The sequence below is a fragment of the Melanerpes formicivorus genome, unplaced genomic scaffold (genome assembly GCF_026170545.1).
Source record: "Melanerpes formicivorus ecotype bairdi unplaced genomic scaffold, bMelFor1.0.p_v2 SCAF_136, whole genome shotgun sequence".
Classification (NCBI taxonomy): domain Eukaryota; kingdom Metazoa; phylum Chordata; class Aves; order Piciformes; family Picidae; genus Melanerpes; species Melanerpes formicivorus.
Genome location: NW_027142488.1, coordinates 938,157 through 953,523, shown reverse-complemented (window position 1 = coordinate 953,523; position 15,367 = coordinate 938,157). Strand labels below are relative to the sequence as shown.

General features: G+C 49.1%; 2 protein-coding genes across 5 annotated transcripts in view; one reads left to right on the top strand and one right to left on the bottom strand.

Annotated features, from left to right (window-relative positions):
* Nucleotides 1–9,434, bottom strand: part of LOC137456753 (Fanconi anemia group M protein-like) — a 76,391-nt gene extending 66,957 nt beyond the window's left edge. For 3 of the 4 annotated variants that reach the window (XM_068168348.1, XM_068168350.1, XM_068168351.1), the window contains exons 1-4: nt 8,880–9,434; nt 7,011–7,183; nt 4,226–4,303; nt 2,098–2,256 (exon numbers count right to left, since the gene is read on the bottom strand). In XM_068168348.1, coding sequence (XP_068024449.1) covers nt 2,098–2,256; nt 4,226–4,303; nt 7,011–7,183; nt 8,880–9,348 — 879 coding nt within the window. In that variant the 5' untranslated portion in view covers nt 9,349–9,434. The remainder of the gene's footprint in view (nt 1–2,097; nt 2,257–4,225; nt 4,304–7,010; nt 7,184–8,879) is intronic. The other variant, XM_068168349.1, reaches the window with a different exon arrangement.
* A 107-nt stretch (nt 9,435–9,541) lies between these two features.
* LOC137456760 (peptidyl-prolyl cis-trans isomerase FKBP3-like) lies at nt 9,542–15,036 on the top strand. The gene is made up of 7 exons (XM_068168364.1): nt 9,542–9,713; nt 9,788–9,889; nt 9,982–10,089; nt 10,931–11,066; nt 11,721–11,788; nt 13,993–14,090; nt 14,799–15,036. Exons 1-7 carry the CDS (start codon nt 9,600–9,602, stop codon nt 14,851–14,853), a joined length of 681 nt encoding a protein of 226 aa, XP_068024465.1. The 5' UTR covers nt 9,542–9,599; the 3' UTR covers nt 14,854–15,036.
* The last annotated feature ends 331 nt before the right edge of the window (nt 15,037–15,367 follow it).

Genomic DNA, 15,367 nt, shown 5'->3' with positions numbered 1-15,367 from the left:
TGCAGAAGCTGAGGGGCAGGAGTCAATATTGAAAGTGTTGAGGTCTCCAAGAGCAAGGCTTGGTTTGCCCCATCAATACTGAAACAGGCTGGGCACCATCCTTCCAATTGTGTTCTCAAGTCAAGCAGCAGCAATACAAATGCAAATAACAGTTCAAAGACAGGAAGTAGAAACCACTGAAGCCACAGGACCATGGAGTCAAGGTTGGTCTAGCCTCCTTGATTACACCAGATCAGCCAACCCTATATGCTTGTTTCAGCTTAAGCCTCAGATGGAGTCCCTGTACTCAACACAAGCATTCACAGACACCTGTAGTGATGCCAAACTATCTTAGAGTTCTTACCAGCTGCTCAGTGAAAACTCCTCATTTAAATACATTTAATTCAGAGAATGGTTTAGGTCAGAAGGGACCTTAAAAATCATCTAGTTCCAACCCTTCTGCCATAGGCAGGGACACCTTCCACTAGAACAGGTGACTCAAGGCCTCAGTTCATGAACAAACAAGGTAGTCTTACAATGGTCTTCACAAACTGCCCCCAGTTCATCAAAATGAAACCAAAAATGTAGTCTAATCATGACAGTCTGATAGTAATGAATCCAAATTTAGGTCTTCTACCTAAAAAGGAACATTTTTAACTGTTCAAAGTGGTACCTTCTGCAATACCATTTGTCTACTAGGAGCTTACTGAGAGGACACTGACCATTAAGTCATCACTGACCAGACAACAGCTCTGGCCCCTGCTAACCTGTTCTACGTTTGGATCACAAAATGCCAGGCTGGAAGGGACCTCAGGGATCCTCTGGCCCAACCTTTCTAGGTGACAGTGTAGCTGAAATGAGATTGGACATCACCTACTGGATAAAAAGGGAAGAAGAATAATGCTCTCAAGAGAAAAAAAAAAATCAAAACACAAAGCCACAAAACCCAAACAAAACACACACACACAACAACAAATAATCAAGGCTAAGTAAGCACACAGAGAATATTCCTAACCAGAGAGCATATTTCAGTCACTAATCCTCATGAGGCTGGCAATAACCTGGACAACACAAGCATGGCCATTCCCAACACCTTAAAACCACTACATTCAAGGAAATTGAAGTGCCCTCAGCTCAGGTCTCATGTTATTTTGAAGGACTGCAGAAAGAGAATGAGATAAATGATTCAGTAGTTAAGTTTTGCAGCAGAGCTTTTGAAGTCATTGCAAGGTAACAGGTATCACTGCTGTGCTGTGGTTGAAACCATGATTTTTTTTCCCTCTGCCTTATACTCTAGGGCCAAGTTAATCACACAGGAAATTGTTCCCTTAATAAGTTCACAGATTCATAGAATTAAAAAAAAAAAATTACATAGAATAGACCAGGTTGGAAGAGACCTTCAAGATCATCGCATCCAACCCATCAACCAATCCAACCCACCCAAACAGCTAACCCATAGCACCAAGTACCCCATCAAGTCTCCTCCTGAACACCTCCAATGGTGGTGACTCCACCACCTCCTCGGGCAGCCCATTCCAATGGGCACTCTCTCTGTATAGAACTTCTTCCTAACATCCAACCTAAACCTCCCCTGGCACAGCCTGAGACTGTGTCCTCTTGTTCTGGTACTGGCTGCCTGGGAGAAGAGACCAACATCCACCTGTCTACAACCTCCCTTCAGGTAGTTGTAGAGAGCAATAAGGTCACCCCTGAGTCTCCTCTTCTCCAGGCTAAGCAACCCCAGCTCCCTCAGTCTCTCCTCATAGGGCTTGTGTTCCAAGCCCCTCACCAACTTCGTTGCCCTTCTCTGGACACGCTCCAGCAAGTCAACATCCTTCCTAAACTGAGGGGCCCAGAACTGGACACAGTACTCGAGGTGCTGGAAGGGATCTTAAGGATCACCTAGTCCCAACCCCTCTTGCCATGGGCAGGGACTCCTTCCACTAGACCAGGTTGCTCAAGGCCCCATCCAACCTGGCCTTTAACACCTCCAGGATGGGGGACATCCACAACCTCTGTTGACAACCTGTTCCAGTGTCTCTCCACTGGAGATGTTAAAGCAAGAGCGGAGATTCTATCTTTAGTGCCACTGGAGAACAAAAGAATGCCCCAGCTCACCCGGATGTAAGCATTCTGAATGTCTACCACATCTTCACCCAGAGGAACGACAATCTTTTCCACTTGTCTCTCGTGAGAATAAGGCTGAATTTCTGGTGAGTCTTCGGCACAGCTCTCAATCTGGGCAATCAGTAAGTTGGAAATGACTTGCTGCACAGCCTGTTTGAGAAGGCACACACAAAAAGGTCATTATTTGCTTGTTAACACTCCAAAAATGTAAGTTAACATCACAAAGACATCCTGATTTCCTTGAGTGCAACTGAAAGGAGAAGGTCCCTACTACCTAGAGATGAAAAACACAAGACTCTGCACTTCAAGACCTCAAGCAGGACACAAAGAGCCAGCTCTAAGTTCATGAATACAAAAAGCAAGTAACTGGATGTGTGGAGGAGGTTCTTCACCATGAGAGTGGTGAAGACCTGGAATGGGTTGTCCAGGGAGGTGGTTGAGGCCCCGTCCCTGGAGGTGTTTAAGCCCAGGCTGGATGAGGCTCTGGCCAGCCTGATCTAGTTTGGGATGTCCCTGCCCATGGGAGGGGGGTTGGAACTAGATGATCCTTGTGGTCCTTTCCAACCCTGACTGATACTATGGTACTATGAACTGGCCTGCAGGGACAGAGCTCTTCCTGTGGCTTTACCTGTGCCATGAATCACAGAATCATTGTGGTTGGAAGAGTCCCCCAAGATCATCCAGGCAAAGCATTAACCCAGCAATGCAAGATCACCACTAAACCATGTCCCATCGCCACCACATCTCCACAGCTTTGAAAGCCCCCAGGGATGGGGACTCCACCATCACCCTGGGCAGCCCGGCCCAGGCTATGACAACTCTCAAGAGGAAGAAATGTTTCCTTGTGTCCAACCTAAATCTCCCCTGGAACAACTTGAGGCCTTTTCCTCTTGTCCAGTCACTCATTCCTCAGGAGAAGAGACCAAGCCCCACCTGGCTCCAACCTCCCTTCAAGGGAGTCATAGAGACCCAATAGGTTCCCTCTCAACCTCCTTTTCACCAGACTAAACTCCAGTTCCCTCAGCTGCTCCTCATAAGACCTGTTCTCCATACCCTTCACCAGCTTCATTGCCATTCTCTGGACACAGAATTACATAATGAGAAGCAACCTGGAGCCAGATTTGCTTTGACTGAAAACCTCAGCTTTCTGTTTACCCATCATGCTACCAGGCTGCCCAGGGAGGTGGTGGAGTGACTGCCCCTGGAGGTATTCAAGGAACATGTGGCCATGGCACTGCAGGACATGGTTTAATGGCTGTTGTGGAGTTGGGTTGACAGCTGGACTCGATCTTAGAGGTTTTTGCCAATCAAAACAATTTTATGACTCTACTGAGGTTGGGCTACATGACCTTTAAAGGTCCCTTTCAACCTACAGCATTCCAGGATTCTCTATTCTTCTTGGTTCAAGTGTTTGCAAAACCCAGAAGGGATTATTTGCTTTCCAAAAAGCCAGAAAATGAAGAGTCCAGAGCACAGTAAAGACAAGACCTTAGCAACCAACAGACTGTAAGGAGATTCAGGTTTTATGTGGGAGTCTAACAGACTTGAGTCCCCTCCCAGTGGGATTAGAATAGAATTAATGAGGTTAGAAGAGACCTTTGAAATTGAGTCCAACCTATCATCCAACACCATCTAATCAACTAAACCATGGCACCAAGCACCCCACCCAGTCTCTTCCTAAACACTTCCAGTGATGGTGACTCCACCACCTCCCTGGGCAGCACATTCTGATGGCAAATCACTCTTTCTATGAAGAATTTCTTCCTAACATTCAGCCTAAACCTCCCCTGGCACAGCTTGAGACTGTGTCCTCTTGTTCTGGTGCTGGCTGCCTGGGAGAAGAGACCAACCCCCACCTGGCTACAACCTCCCTTCAGGTAGTTGTAGAGAGCAATAAGGTCTCCTCTGATCCTCCTCTTCTCCAGGCTCAGCAACCCCAGCTCCCTCAGCCTCTCCTCACAGGGCTTGCACTCCAAACCCCTCCCCAGCTTTGTTGCCCTTCTCAGGACACGTTCCAGCAAGTCAACATCTTTCTTGACTTGAGGAGCCCAGAACTGGAATTAAACATAGCTTACACTGAATCTTTATGATTCCAGCCATGCAGGAAGACATGACTCACCTTTGTGTCACTGCCTGGAGTGGCACTCAGGGCCAGGATCCTAAATTGGTTGGTGTGTTTGCTTAGCTCACGAACAACCTAAACAGAGCAAAGTTTCCATCAGTATCCTGAAAGGAGATGATTTATATACACAAATTGTGTCATAACCAGCAAACAGAAAAGGCTTCACAAAATACTCTACAAGAACCACCTCTAACTCCAAAGAGTAAGTTGGAAATGTTCCATTTATAACTGCTTTATCCACTCCATCTTGATTAGATTATCCCAGTCCCATTCAGCAGAACAACCCTGGTGAATGACAAGGTGATTTTTCACTTGGTTTAACAAATAAATAGCAAACTAACTCAAAGAAGCTGCCCAAAAGTAAGTTTGAAGAATCCACTCCAAGCAGTAGACCATGGAAGTTGAGTCCCATTAAACCACAGAATGGTTTGGGTTGGAAAGGACCTTTAAAGGTCATCTACTCCAAGATTCCTGCCACAGGCAGGGATGCCTCTCAACTAGACATGGTTGCTCAAGGCCTCATCCAACCTGGCCTTGAACAGGGATGGGGCATCTACAACCTCTCTGGGCAAGCTGTTCCCATTACATCTGAGCAGAGACGACAAGCACCATCAACAGAAGGACTCAATCTTAGAGGTCTCCTCCAACCCAACCAATTCTATGATCCCAACCAGCATTCAGTTGAGTCTCACTGGGTAATGCTCCATCAGCAACTGAGAAAAGGCTGAATATTCCTCAGACTTCCTATGTTCTCCTTTTACAACTCCAATACCAAAATTAGCACAAGAGTTGCTGAACAATCAGGCAGCAAAGATATTGCTTCCCTACTCCATCTTCTAACCAAGCGAGTGCTACCGAAACAGCGATCAGCCACCATGAGCTGCACAGCATTATGAGTACCAGAAAAGCTACAGAGAAGTGAACAGAGACTGAAGGGGAATTCACAGAATCATAGAACTGTTTGGGCTGGAAAAGCCCTCTAAGATCATCAAGCCCAACCATCAACAAAACACCACCATGGCCACTAAACCATGTCCCCAAGTGCCATGTCCTCATGCTTCTTGAGCACCTCCAGGGATGGTGACTCCACCACCTCCAAGGGCAACCCATGTTCAGTTTGTACAAATAGTTCTACTGAAAGTGATGGGAAGGTAAAGCTGAAACAGACCAAAGCCTGCCAGTGTCACAGCTCCAGGGCTGACAAGGGGTGAGGGAAGAGATTTTTTTTGCTGCTGTAGCTGAGAAAATATAGTTCTAGCTCACAGAGTGAGTCACATCAAAGCAGAAGATTAAAAAAATAATGGAATCATTGTTATACAGCATTTTGAACTAAAATAACCTAGAACAAGCTCTAAAATACACCTACTTGCCTCTGAAGAAGCCTTAAAAGCAACCAGACAAGTCCTTATCCATTCAGTTTCTCCATTACCTAAACTTTCTTTCAGGGCACCTATTGCACAACAGCTCTTTGCTAATCAAGGAAGAAAACTATTCCACAAAGACATCTTGAATTCATTTTGCTAAAATAAAGGCCACATTTTTTCCCCTGAAACACTAAAAGGAAAAAACAAGCCCCAAACCAACACCTTGTCTCATTTAGAAGTTACTCTAACAGACCACAAACATACAGAATAGTTTGTGTTGAAAGGAACCTTCAAGATTATCTGGATCCATTCCTCCTGCCATGGGCAGGGACACCTCCCACTAGGCCAGTGTTAAAATTAAACTATCAAGGTGCAGAAACAAAAAGTGGTGGGAAACCCCACACCAAAGTACAGTTACAAACACAAACACAGCTGAAAGAAGAGAAATAGGATAGCAGCTTCTGCTATCAACTTGCCTCAGCCAAAACAAAACCCTTTTGGACACTAAAAAAAGTTCCCACCTTGCCTTATTGAGTTTTTTTAATACAGGTTTTAATTAAAACCAAGGCACTGAAGATGCAAGGGAGACTAACTAAAAAACTTGGGGCAGAGTGGCTAGAGGGCTGCTTGGTGGAGAAGAACCTGGGGGTGTTACCTGATGGTCAGCTGAAGATGAGCCAGCAGTGTGCCCAGGTGGCCAAGGCAGCCAACAGCATCCTGGCCTGAATCAACAATAGTGTGGATAGTAGGACCAAGTGCCCTGGTATTAGGCATTGGTGAGGCCACATCTTGAGTCCTCTGTTCAGTTTTGGGCCCCTCACTCCAAGAAGGACATTGAGGTGCTGGAGCAGATCCAGAGAAGGGCAACAAAGCTGATGAAGGGTCTCATGAGGAGCAGCTGAGGTAACTGGGCTTTTTCAGCCTAGAGAAAAGAATGCTGAGGGCAGACCTTCTGACTGTCTGCAACTCCCTAAAGGGAGGCTGGAGCCAGGTAATGATTGGTCTCTTCTCACATGCAGTAAGTGAGAGGAGAAGAGGAAACAGCCTCAAGCTGTGTCAGTGAAGGCTCAGGTTGGATACATGGAAAAATTTCTTCACAGAAAGAGCTGTAAAACCCTGGAACAGGCTGCCCAGGAAGGTGGCAGAGACCCTGTCCCTGGAGGGGTTTCAAACTAAGTGGCTAAGCTGTAGTGTTGTGATTGTGAGTTCTAGGCGAGCACTTGCACCTGGTGATTTCAAAGGTCTCTTCCCACCTCAACAGTTCAACGGTTCTGATTCTATGAGTGATCTTTCAAAGCAAAGGAAGGACCATCTCTCTAGAGAAATAATGACAGTAACACTTTATGAAGGACTTACACAATAACTACCCCAAAATCTCTCATAACTGTGAGCCAGGAGCAAGGTGACTGCAGCCTTACCTGACAGTAGGCGTGATTTCCAAGGGCTTTGTGGGCTTCATCAACAACCAAACATTTAATCTCCACAGCAGGACAGGTCCCACGAGAAAGATCATTCACCATAATTTGAGGAGTAAGGAAAAAGACTCTCTTGGCAGTCCAGAGGTCCCGCCGATTGAGGGCTTGGGTTCCACCTGCAAATTAAAGAAATATCAGCAAAGCATTCCGCTGAGAACAGCCATGAGAGCAGCAGCAGAAGGCAGGCAGGCAGACTGGAGAGCTGGGCAAAGGGGAAACTCATGAGGTTCAACAAGAATAAGTGTGGAGTCCTGCCCCTCAGTAGGAGCAACTCAGTAGTTGCTCCCTCGGTAGGAGCAACTTCCTGCACCAGCACAGATGAAGGGTTGCCCAGCTGGAAAGCAGCTCCATGAAGAACCACCTGAGAGTCCTGGTGGACAATAAGTAATAGAACAGAATAAACCAGGTTGGAAGAGACCTTCAAGATCATCACATCCAACCTATTACCCAACACCACCTAATCAACTAAACCATGCAACCAATCACCCTATTAAGTCTCCTCCTAAACACCTCCCTGGGCAGCCAATTCCAATGGGCAATCACTCTCTCTGTGTAGAATTTCTTCCTAACTTCCAGCCTAAACCTCCCCTGGCACAGCTTGAGACTGTGTCCTCTTGTTCTGGTGCTGGTTGCCTGGGAGAAGACCTCCAGGCCTCCACCTGTCCACAACCTCCCTTCAGGTAGTTGTAGAGAGCAATAAGGTCTGCCCTGAGCCTCCTCTTCTCCAGGCTAAGCAATCCCAGCTCCCTCAACCTCTCCTCATAGGGCTTGTATCACACAGTATCACCAAGGTTGGAAGAGACCTCAAAGATCATCAAGTCCAACCTGTCACCAAAGACCTCATGACTAAACCATGGCACTGAGTGCCACGTCCAATCTCCTCTTGAACACCTCCAGGGATGGTGACTCCACCACCTCCCTGGGCAGCACATTCCAATGACGAATGACTCTGAAGAACTTTCTCCTCACTTTGAGCCTAAACTTCCCCTGGCGCAGCTTGAGACTGTGTCCTCTCATTCTGGTGCTGGTTGCCTGGGAGAAGAGACCAACCTCCTCCCGGCTACAACCACCTCTCAGGTAGTTGTAGAGAACAATGAAGTCACCCCTGAGTCTCCTCTTCTCCAGGCTAAACAATCCCAGCTCCCTCAGCCTCTCCTCATAGGGCTTGTGCTCAAGGCCTCTGACCAGCCTCGTTGCCCCTCACCAACAGCAATGTGCCATTGTGGCCAAGATGGGAAATGGTCTCCTGGGGTGAAGAGCATGTCCAGCAGGTCAAGGGAGATTCTCCTCCACATGTACTGTGCCCTAGAATGGCCGCATCTGGAGTCCTGGGCCCAGTTCAAGAGAGACAGGCAACTACTGGAGAGGGTGCAATGGAGGCTACCAGGATGATGAAGGGCCTGGAACATCTGTCTGATGAGAAAAGGCTGAGAGACCTGGGGCTGTTTAGCCTGGAGATAAAAAGACTGAGAGGAGATCTTACTAATGTTTACAAGTGTCTGAAGGGTGCGTGTCGAGAAGGGGCCAGGCTCTTTCCAACGGTGTCCAGTAACAAGCGGCAACGGAAACAAACCGCAACATAGGAAGCTCCACCTTTACCGTGAGGCTGCGGGAGCCCTGGAGCAGGCTGCCCAGAGAGGTTGTGGAGTCTCTCTCTCTAAAGAGATTCCAAACCCAGCTGGCCATGGTGGGTGGCCCTGCTTTAGCAGAGGCGTTGGACTAGCTGAACTCCAGATTGTGCTTTCCGCATTGCCTGCTGCGAGGTGCCCCCCGCGCACCCCCCGCCCGGTGCGGGCCCCGGCGCCGCCCTACCTGTCATCTCGGCCATGTGCCCGGCCGGGATGCCCATCACGCTGGCGCAGGCCTCCATCTGCTGAGCTACCAGCGGCTTGGTAGGAGCGAGGAAAAGCACCTTCCCGGAGGGGAACCAGCGATAGAAGTTGTACATGACCACAGCGGCCACGAAGGTTTTGCCCAGGCCGGTGGGCAGGCAGACCAGCGTGTTGGCCATCAGAGCGGCGTGGGCCATGCGCAGCTGGTAGGCTCGCAGCGGGTAGTTGGTGGGGTAGATCCAAATGGAGCCCGCCGCCGCGCAGAAACCCGCCGCGGGGCTCGGGTCCGCCGCCGCCGCCGCTTCCAACAACAGCAGGTCATCGTCTATCTCCTCCTCCTTTAACTCCTCCGCCGCCTTCTCTTCGGCTTTCTTCCTGCCCTTCTCCGCTGCCTTCCCACCCGCCGTCCACCAAGCCTCAGGCAAAGTGCGCTGCCGCCCGCCGCTCATCCTCCCTCAGGGAGCCGCCATGTCGCACAGCGCCCTCCCGCTCGCAACCTACTCGCCCCCGAGCGCGAACTCCTCCATCTTCTCGCCGTTTCGTCGCTTAAAAACCCCGCGGCAGCCGGCGGCGAGGAGCGGGCGGGGAGGGGCGGGGGGCGGTGCCGCTCCCCGCCGCCGGCTGCCGCGGGATCGACGGGAAAGTTGGGCGGTACCGGGAGGAGGAGGCGGCGGCGGCGGCGGCAGCTGCAGGCGGGAAAATGGCGGCGGCCACGGCGGGCCCGGCGCAGCCCTGGAGTGCTGAGGAACTGAGGAGTGAAGCGCTGCCCAAGAAGGATATCATTAAATTCCTTCAGGAGCACGCAGCCCAGGCGGTAAGGCCGGTGGTTGACGCGTACAAAGGTTTTATGTCCTCCCTTTCCTCCTCCTTACTGGCTTGTCTCTGCAGTTTCTGGCCGAGCACAAGCTTCTGGGGCAGGTGAAGAATGTGGCTAAGACGGCGAATAAGGAGCAGCTGATCGCGGCCTACACGCAGCTCTTCCACACGCAGGTGAGGGGCTGTGGGGCTGGAGGGTTTGGGGCAGGGAGGTTGGGGGACAGGGGGTGCTTGTTGATGGCTGCAGCTTCTCTTTTTCTCCTCAGAGGTTCAAGGGCACAGACAGTGCGGAGAAGGCAGTGGAGAAGGCAAAGCCTGTGAAGGCAGAGGAGGCCAAGGGCAAAGCAGCAAAGCCCGAGGAGGCAGTGGATGAGGTTGGTGTTGTGTTGTTTGAGCCATTGTGTGGGGCAGCCAAATTAAACTGGTCTCAAAAACCTGTTTAGAGCAATTCATCTGGTGTTTGCATCGTGACTTGCTGTTATCCAGCTTCCATAACTTGAGTTAGTGGTGGGCATCTCTCTCAAAGCTGTGCTTTAGGCTGAGAACTGTGCCACATATTGCCCAAATCTTACAGCACTGCAGGAGCATGTAGAATCACAGAATTGCTTGAGTTGGAAGAGACATCAAAGAGCATCAAATTCAATCATTGCCCCAACATGTCTATGGCCATTAAATCATGTTCCAAAGCTCCATGTCCACATGTTTCTTGAACACCTCCAGGGATGGTGACTCCACCACTGCTCTGGGCAGCCTGTTCCAATGCATGACCACTCTTGCAGGAAAGAAATTTTGTGAGTATCCAACCCAAACCTCCCCTAGCACAAGTTCAGGCCATTTCCTCTGCTTTGATTACCTGATACTGGGGAGAAGGGACCACCCCCTACCTAGCTCAAACCTCCTTTCAGGGAGCTGTAGAGAACCAGAATATCTCCCCTCAGTCTCCTTTTCTTCAGGCTGAGCAATCCCACTTCCCTCAGCTGCTCCTCACTAGACCAGTTCTCCAGACCCTTCACCAGCTTTGTTGCTCTTTGTGGACTGGCTCTAGCCCCTCAATGACCTCCTTGAAGTGAGGGGCCCAAAACCATGCCATTTATTAACTTTGAATGTGTCCATTCACTGCACCAAACCAAGTGCTCGTTTGATCTTGAAGGTCACTGGTGTGAGACTGGTTAATGCTGCAATCATCTCTCTCTATTTTTTTTTCCATGAACCCAGGGGCCACCAAAGTACACAAAATCCATTTTAAAGAAGGGTGATAAAACCAACTTCCCAAAGAAAGGAGACACTGTCCATTGCTGGTATACAGGAAAGCTACAGGATGGAACAGTCTTCGATACCAACATTCAGACAAGTAAGACCCTATCTAATACTGCCTGGCTTTTGTTACCAGTGCACGTGGAGGAAATTAACTGGACTCATTAAACAAAATTCTGGGAGATGTGTGTGGCAGGAGTCCAGGCAAACTGCTTCTGGAGCTGACTTAGAGGTGTCTCTGCAACCTGATTTCTCCATGAGAGAATGCACAGCAGTATTTTAAGGCTGGCTGGTGTCAAGTGACAACTGCTGCGTCTTGCCAGACCTCAATGTTTGGCATTCTCCAGGCTGGAGAGAATGTGAAATGCAGGGATTTAGTCAGGGCTGAAACTGAAAACAGGAAAGATGGTTCCTGCTTGGGAAACTTCCCTTGTCTCTAGAACTCAAGCACCAACAGTTAGTTTCTCTAAAAAGACAAATTTTGGTGTACTTCTGTAATAAGGCCTTGAAGACAGAGACGCTGGAATGAAAGTGATTGGAAGAAGCTTGGTGTAGTGTATCCCCTGTGGAGATGAATATTTTTAGTGCACAGCACTAAGTTTTCCCCTAAAAAAACATCTGAGAGTGGGCTAAAAATAATATGCTAAGAACAGATATTTATGCAAGGCATGCTCAGAATAGCAACTGTAGGCAGCAGTGCGGGGTGTACTGGTGGGACATTAAAGCAAACGGACATAAAACTCTCTTCCAGGTGCAAAGAAGAAGAAAGCAGCCAAGCCTTTAAGTTTCAAAGTTGGCGTAGGAAAAGTCATCAGAGGTGTAAGTAACTCATTAACAACTCCCTCAGAATGCCCAAAGTTTCCATTCTGCAGGAATTCTGACTGGTGGGGAACAGATTTCGAGCTGCTGCTCTTGGGTACAGAGTTGGAAGCGTCTGCATCTGCAGGTTGTATTTGTCCCTCCAAGATGCACTCACCCATCTGCAGTGACATTCCCCTCCTGAAATAGTGGGTGAAGAAGAGTGGAACAACATCATGCTCCTCAGGAGGAGCTCAGTCTCTTGTGCCTGTCTGTCTAGTGCTTGGCACAGCTGGAGGGTTATCAGGTTGCTGGGGCTCCATCAATCACTGGGTACATTCAGTGTGCTTTAGTCTGTCAGAAGGTTGTTTTCGCTCAGCATCTTGCCATTTGCCTCCTACACAGAATTGGTTTGGTTGAAGAGACCTCCCAGGTCACTGAGTCCAACTGACAGCCTAAGACTGCTGTGGCCACAAAACCATAGTTCATTTCAACCATTAACTCAGACCTGGATGCTGAAACTCCAAATTTTAGCTGCTCTGGTTCACTGAAATGAGTTGCAGTTGGATGCTCTAACACTAATCTCAGAATCACCAAGGTTGGAAGAGACCTCAAAGATCATCAAGTCCAACCTGTCACCACAGACCTCATGACTAAACCATGGCACCAAGTGCCACATCCAGTCCCCTCTTGAACACCTCCAGGGATGGTGACTCCACCACCTCCCTGGGCAAATGTGCTGGAGCATATCAAGAGAAGGGCAATGAAGCTGGTGAAGGGTCTGAAGAACAGGTCTGGTCAAGAGCAGATGAGGGAACTGGTGTTAGTCTGGAAAAGAGGAGGCTGAGGGAAGACCTTGTGGCTCTCTACAACTCCCTGAAAGGAGGTTGGAGCCATGTGGGGGGTTTGGTCTCTTCTCCCCAATATTAGGTGATAGAACAAGAGGAAATAGCCTGAAATTGCACCAGGGGAGGTTTAGGGTGGATATGAAGAACAATTCCTTTCCTACAAGAGTGGTCAGGCATTGGAATAGGCTGCCCAGGGAGGTGTTTTAAGAAGTGAGTGGACATGGCACTCTGGGACATGGTTTAATGGCTACAGTGGTGTTGGCTTGAAGGTTGGACTCGATGTTCCTTGAGGGCTTTTGCAACCCAAACAATTCTGTGATTCCTCTGCTCCCTCCAGCACCAAGTGTTTCAGCAGAGCTGGTGAGAGCTGTGTGAGGGGGATATCTGGCCAAAGAATAAACAAGTGTTCTTCACATCCTTCTGTTAGAGTGGAAGTCACAGACACTGGTGTGAACTTGGTATGTCTGCGAGATACCAACATAGGTGCACAGCAAGTGAGGTGCTGAACTTTTGTCTTGCTGCTGCTGAGCCTGTGGTGAAGTTGGTGGCTGTGTGCATGAGGTAAGAGTGCAAGGAGGAACTTGTATGGTGTGAGGCCGCTGGATCCCTGGATCAGGCTGCCCAGGATGGTTATGGAGTCTCCTTCTCTGGAGAGATTCCAAACCTAGCTGGACAATTGTGATCCTGGGCAAGCTGCTGTGGATGATTCAGCTTTAGGAGTGGGGTTGGACCGGATGATCTCCAGAGGTCCCTTCCAACCCCAGCATGCTGTGTTTGGGTGATCTTCTGATTACTTGACTTAGAAAACAACCCAAACCCATTCCAGCCTCATCTATACTTCTGCTACTGTTGGGAAGAAGGCCCTTATATGTGACAGGATCAGAGCTGGGGACAGTGTCCCTGGGCACATGGTCAGCTCTGCAGAAGCAGCAGTGGGCTTGAGTGTTCCTTCAGCCTGTTTGCTGCCAGGTTTGTGTGGGTGCCAGCTATCTCCTTTGAGCAGCTGGCTTTGGTGAAACTGATAGAGTGCTGAGCCCCATAGCAGCTTTGGGCAGGGCCAGGGACCAGACCTGAAACAGAATCAGTGGTGGAGCATCAGCACTCCTGCAGAGCTCTTTGGGACTGAGGCACTCTGAAGACACAGAAGCAGGTTGCTCTAGGAGGCAGTGTATGCCCCCTCCTGGGAGGTGTTCAGGGCCAGGCTGGATGAGGCCTGGAGCAACCTGGTGTAGCAGGAGATGTCCCTGCCCATGGCAGGGGGTTTGGAACCAGGTAATCTTGATAGTCTCTTCCAACCCAAACTGTTCTGTGATTGTATGAAGCTGACCTTTGTGTTCTGCTGTGGTTGGTTTGAGTTGGGGCTGATTTGTTTTTCAGTGGGATGAAGCCCTCCTCACGATGAGTAAAGGAGAGAAGGCTCAGCTGGAGATTGAACCTGAGTGGGCATATGGCAAGAAGGGGCAGCCTGATGCCAAGTATCCTTTTGCAACTTCTTACTCAACTAGCTTGGACATCCTTGGTGGAATCAAGTGTTCTATGGCCAGGGGTATGATGGTGGGAGCATTTGTCACTCACAGCAGGCTTAGAATACTAACACCTGCAGAGAGAACTCATGGAGAGAAGAACATCCTATTCTCCATCTGCTTCTTCCCACAGCAATAGTGGGGAATACTATCAGGTATAGTGGAGGTTGGAGGGAAGTTCTGCTCCAGATGTAGAGGCAGAAGGTTGAAATACAGAACTGAGTGATGCTGCAGCATCAAGCAGCCATGTTTCTTTTACCAGAGGAAAGGAACATTCTCACTGAAATCCTATCTCATGGTCATTTCAGTGGCTCCCTGGCCATTCCTTTTCCCTCTGTAGGGCAGCAGGACAGTCTGACCTCCTCCCAGAGGAAGGTCAAAATGGAGACAACTCAGCTGCTTTTAGAGGGATGGGAACAATGAGAACCACAGGATAGGCGGGGTTGGAAGGGATCATCTCACTCCAGCCCCCTGCCATGTGGGACATGGGAACCCATGACAGCTGGTGGCAGACAGCAGCCAAAATGTTGATGTGGTCAGTGAAGTGGAAACCTAGCAGAGGGGGCCCAGAACAGCTGGTAACTCACCTCCCAGTCAGCAATGCCTTGGCTCTGGTAGGGTCTGTGCTTGATGTTAACATTCCTTAATGTATGTCCACAGGATTCCGCCCAATGCAAAGCTTTTCTTTGAGGTAGAACTGGTGGATATTGAGTGAAATCCCCTTTCCTCTGCTGCTGGGGAATCCATTTTAGGATCAAGAAAGCTCCTGACAATGCAGTTCTGCTCTTGTAACTCCAGGAAATAGTTACAACTGTGGCCTTGTCCCCCAACCCAGTCTGTTTGCCCTGCTCCCAACTGCTGTACAGTGACACCACTAAAGAAACTTAGTTTGTATGTGCATGTGAGTTCCTCTCTTGTGTCTCTGCTCACCATCAAACTCCCTTCTCTTACTGTGGGGGAAAACTTGGATAGAGCCCCAGGGAACTGCTGCAAGAAGCAGATCCATGTGGAGTGGCCATGGCTGGTACTGTCCCTTGGTGTTGACTGAGAAGGAGGTACTGTGAGACCTAGCTCATGTCTTCTCTAAGACAGCTCTTTTATTTGAAATAGCAGAAAAGGAAAGAAATTACTTAAGACTCTGGGAGGTGCTTCATTTAGATAAAGAAAACCCACTCCACCTCTCCTGTAAAGGTGTTTTATGGAAATGCCAGGTTCTAGAAGCAAACTAC

Excerpts from the sequence above, each read along its gene's own strand:
- LOC137456760 (XM_068168364.1), top strand. The coding sequence starts at position 9,600 with ATGGCGGCGGCCACGGCGGGCCCGGCGCAGCCCTGGAGTGCTGAGGAA. Across the intron at positions 11,067-11,720 it reads CGATACCAACATTCAGACAA|GTGCAAAGAAGAAGAAAGCA; the intron begins GTAAGACCCTAT and ends ACTCTCTTCCAG. Across the intron at positions 14,091-14,798 it reads AAGGGGCAGCCTGATGCCAA|GATTCCGCCCAATGCAAAGC; the intron begins GTATCCTTTTGC and ends GTATGTCCACAG.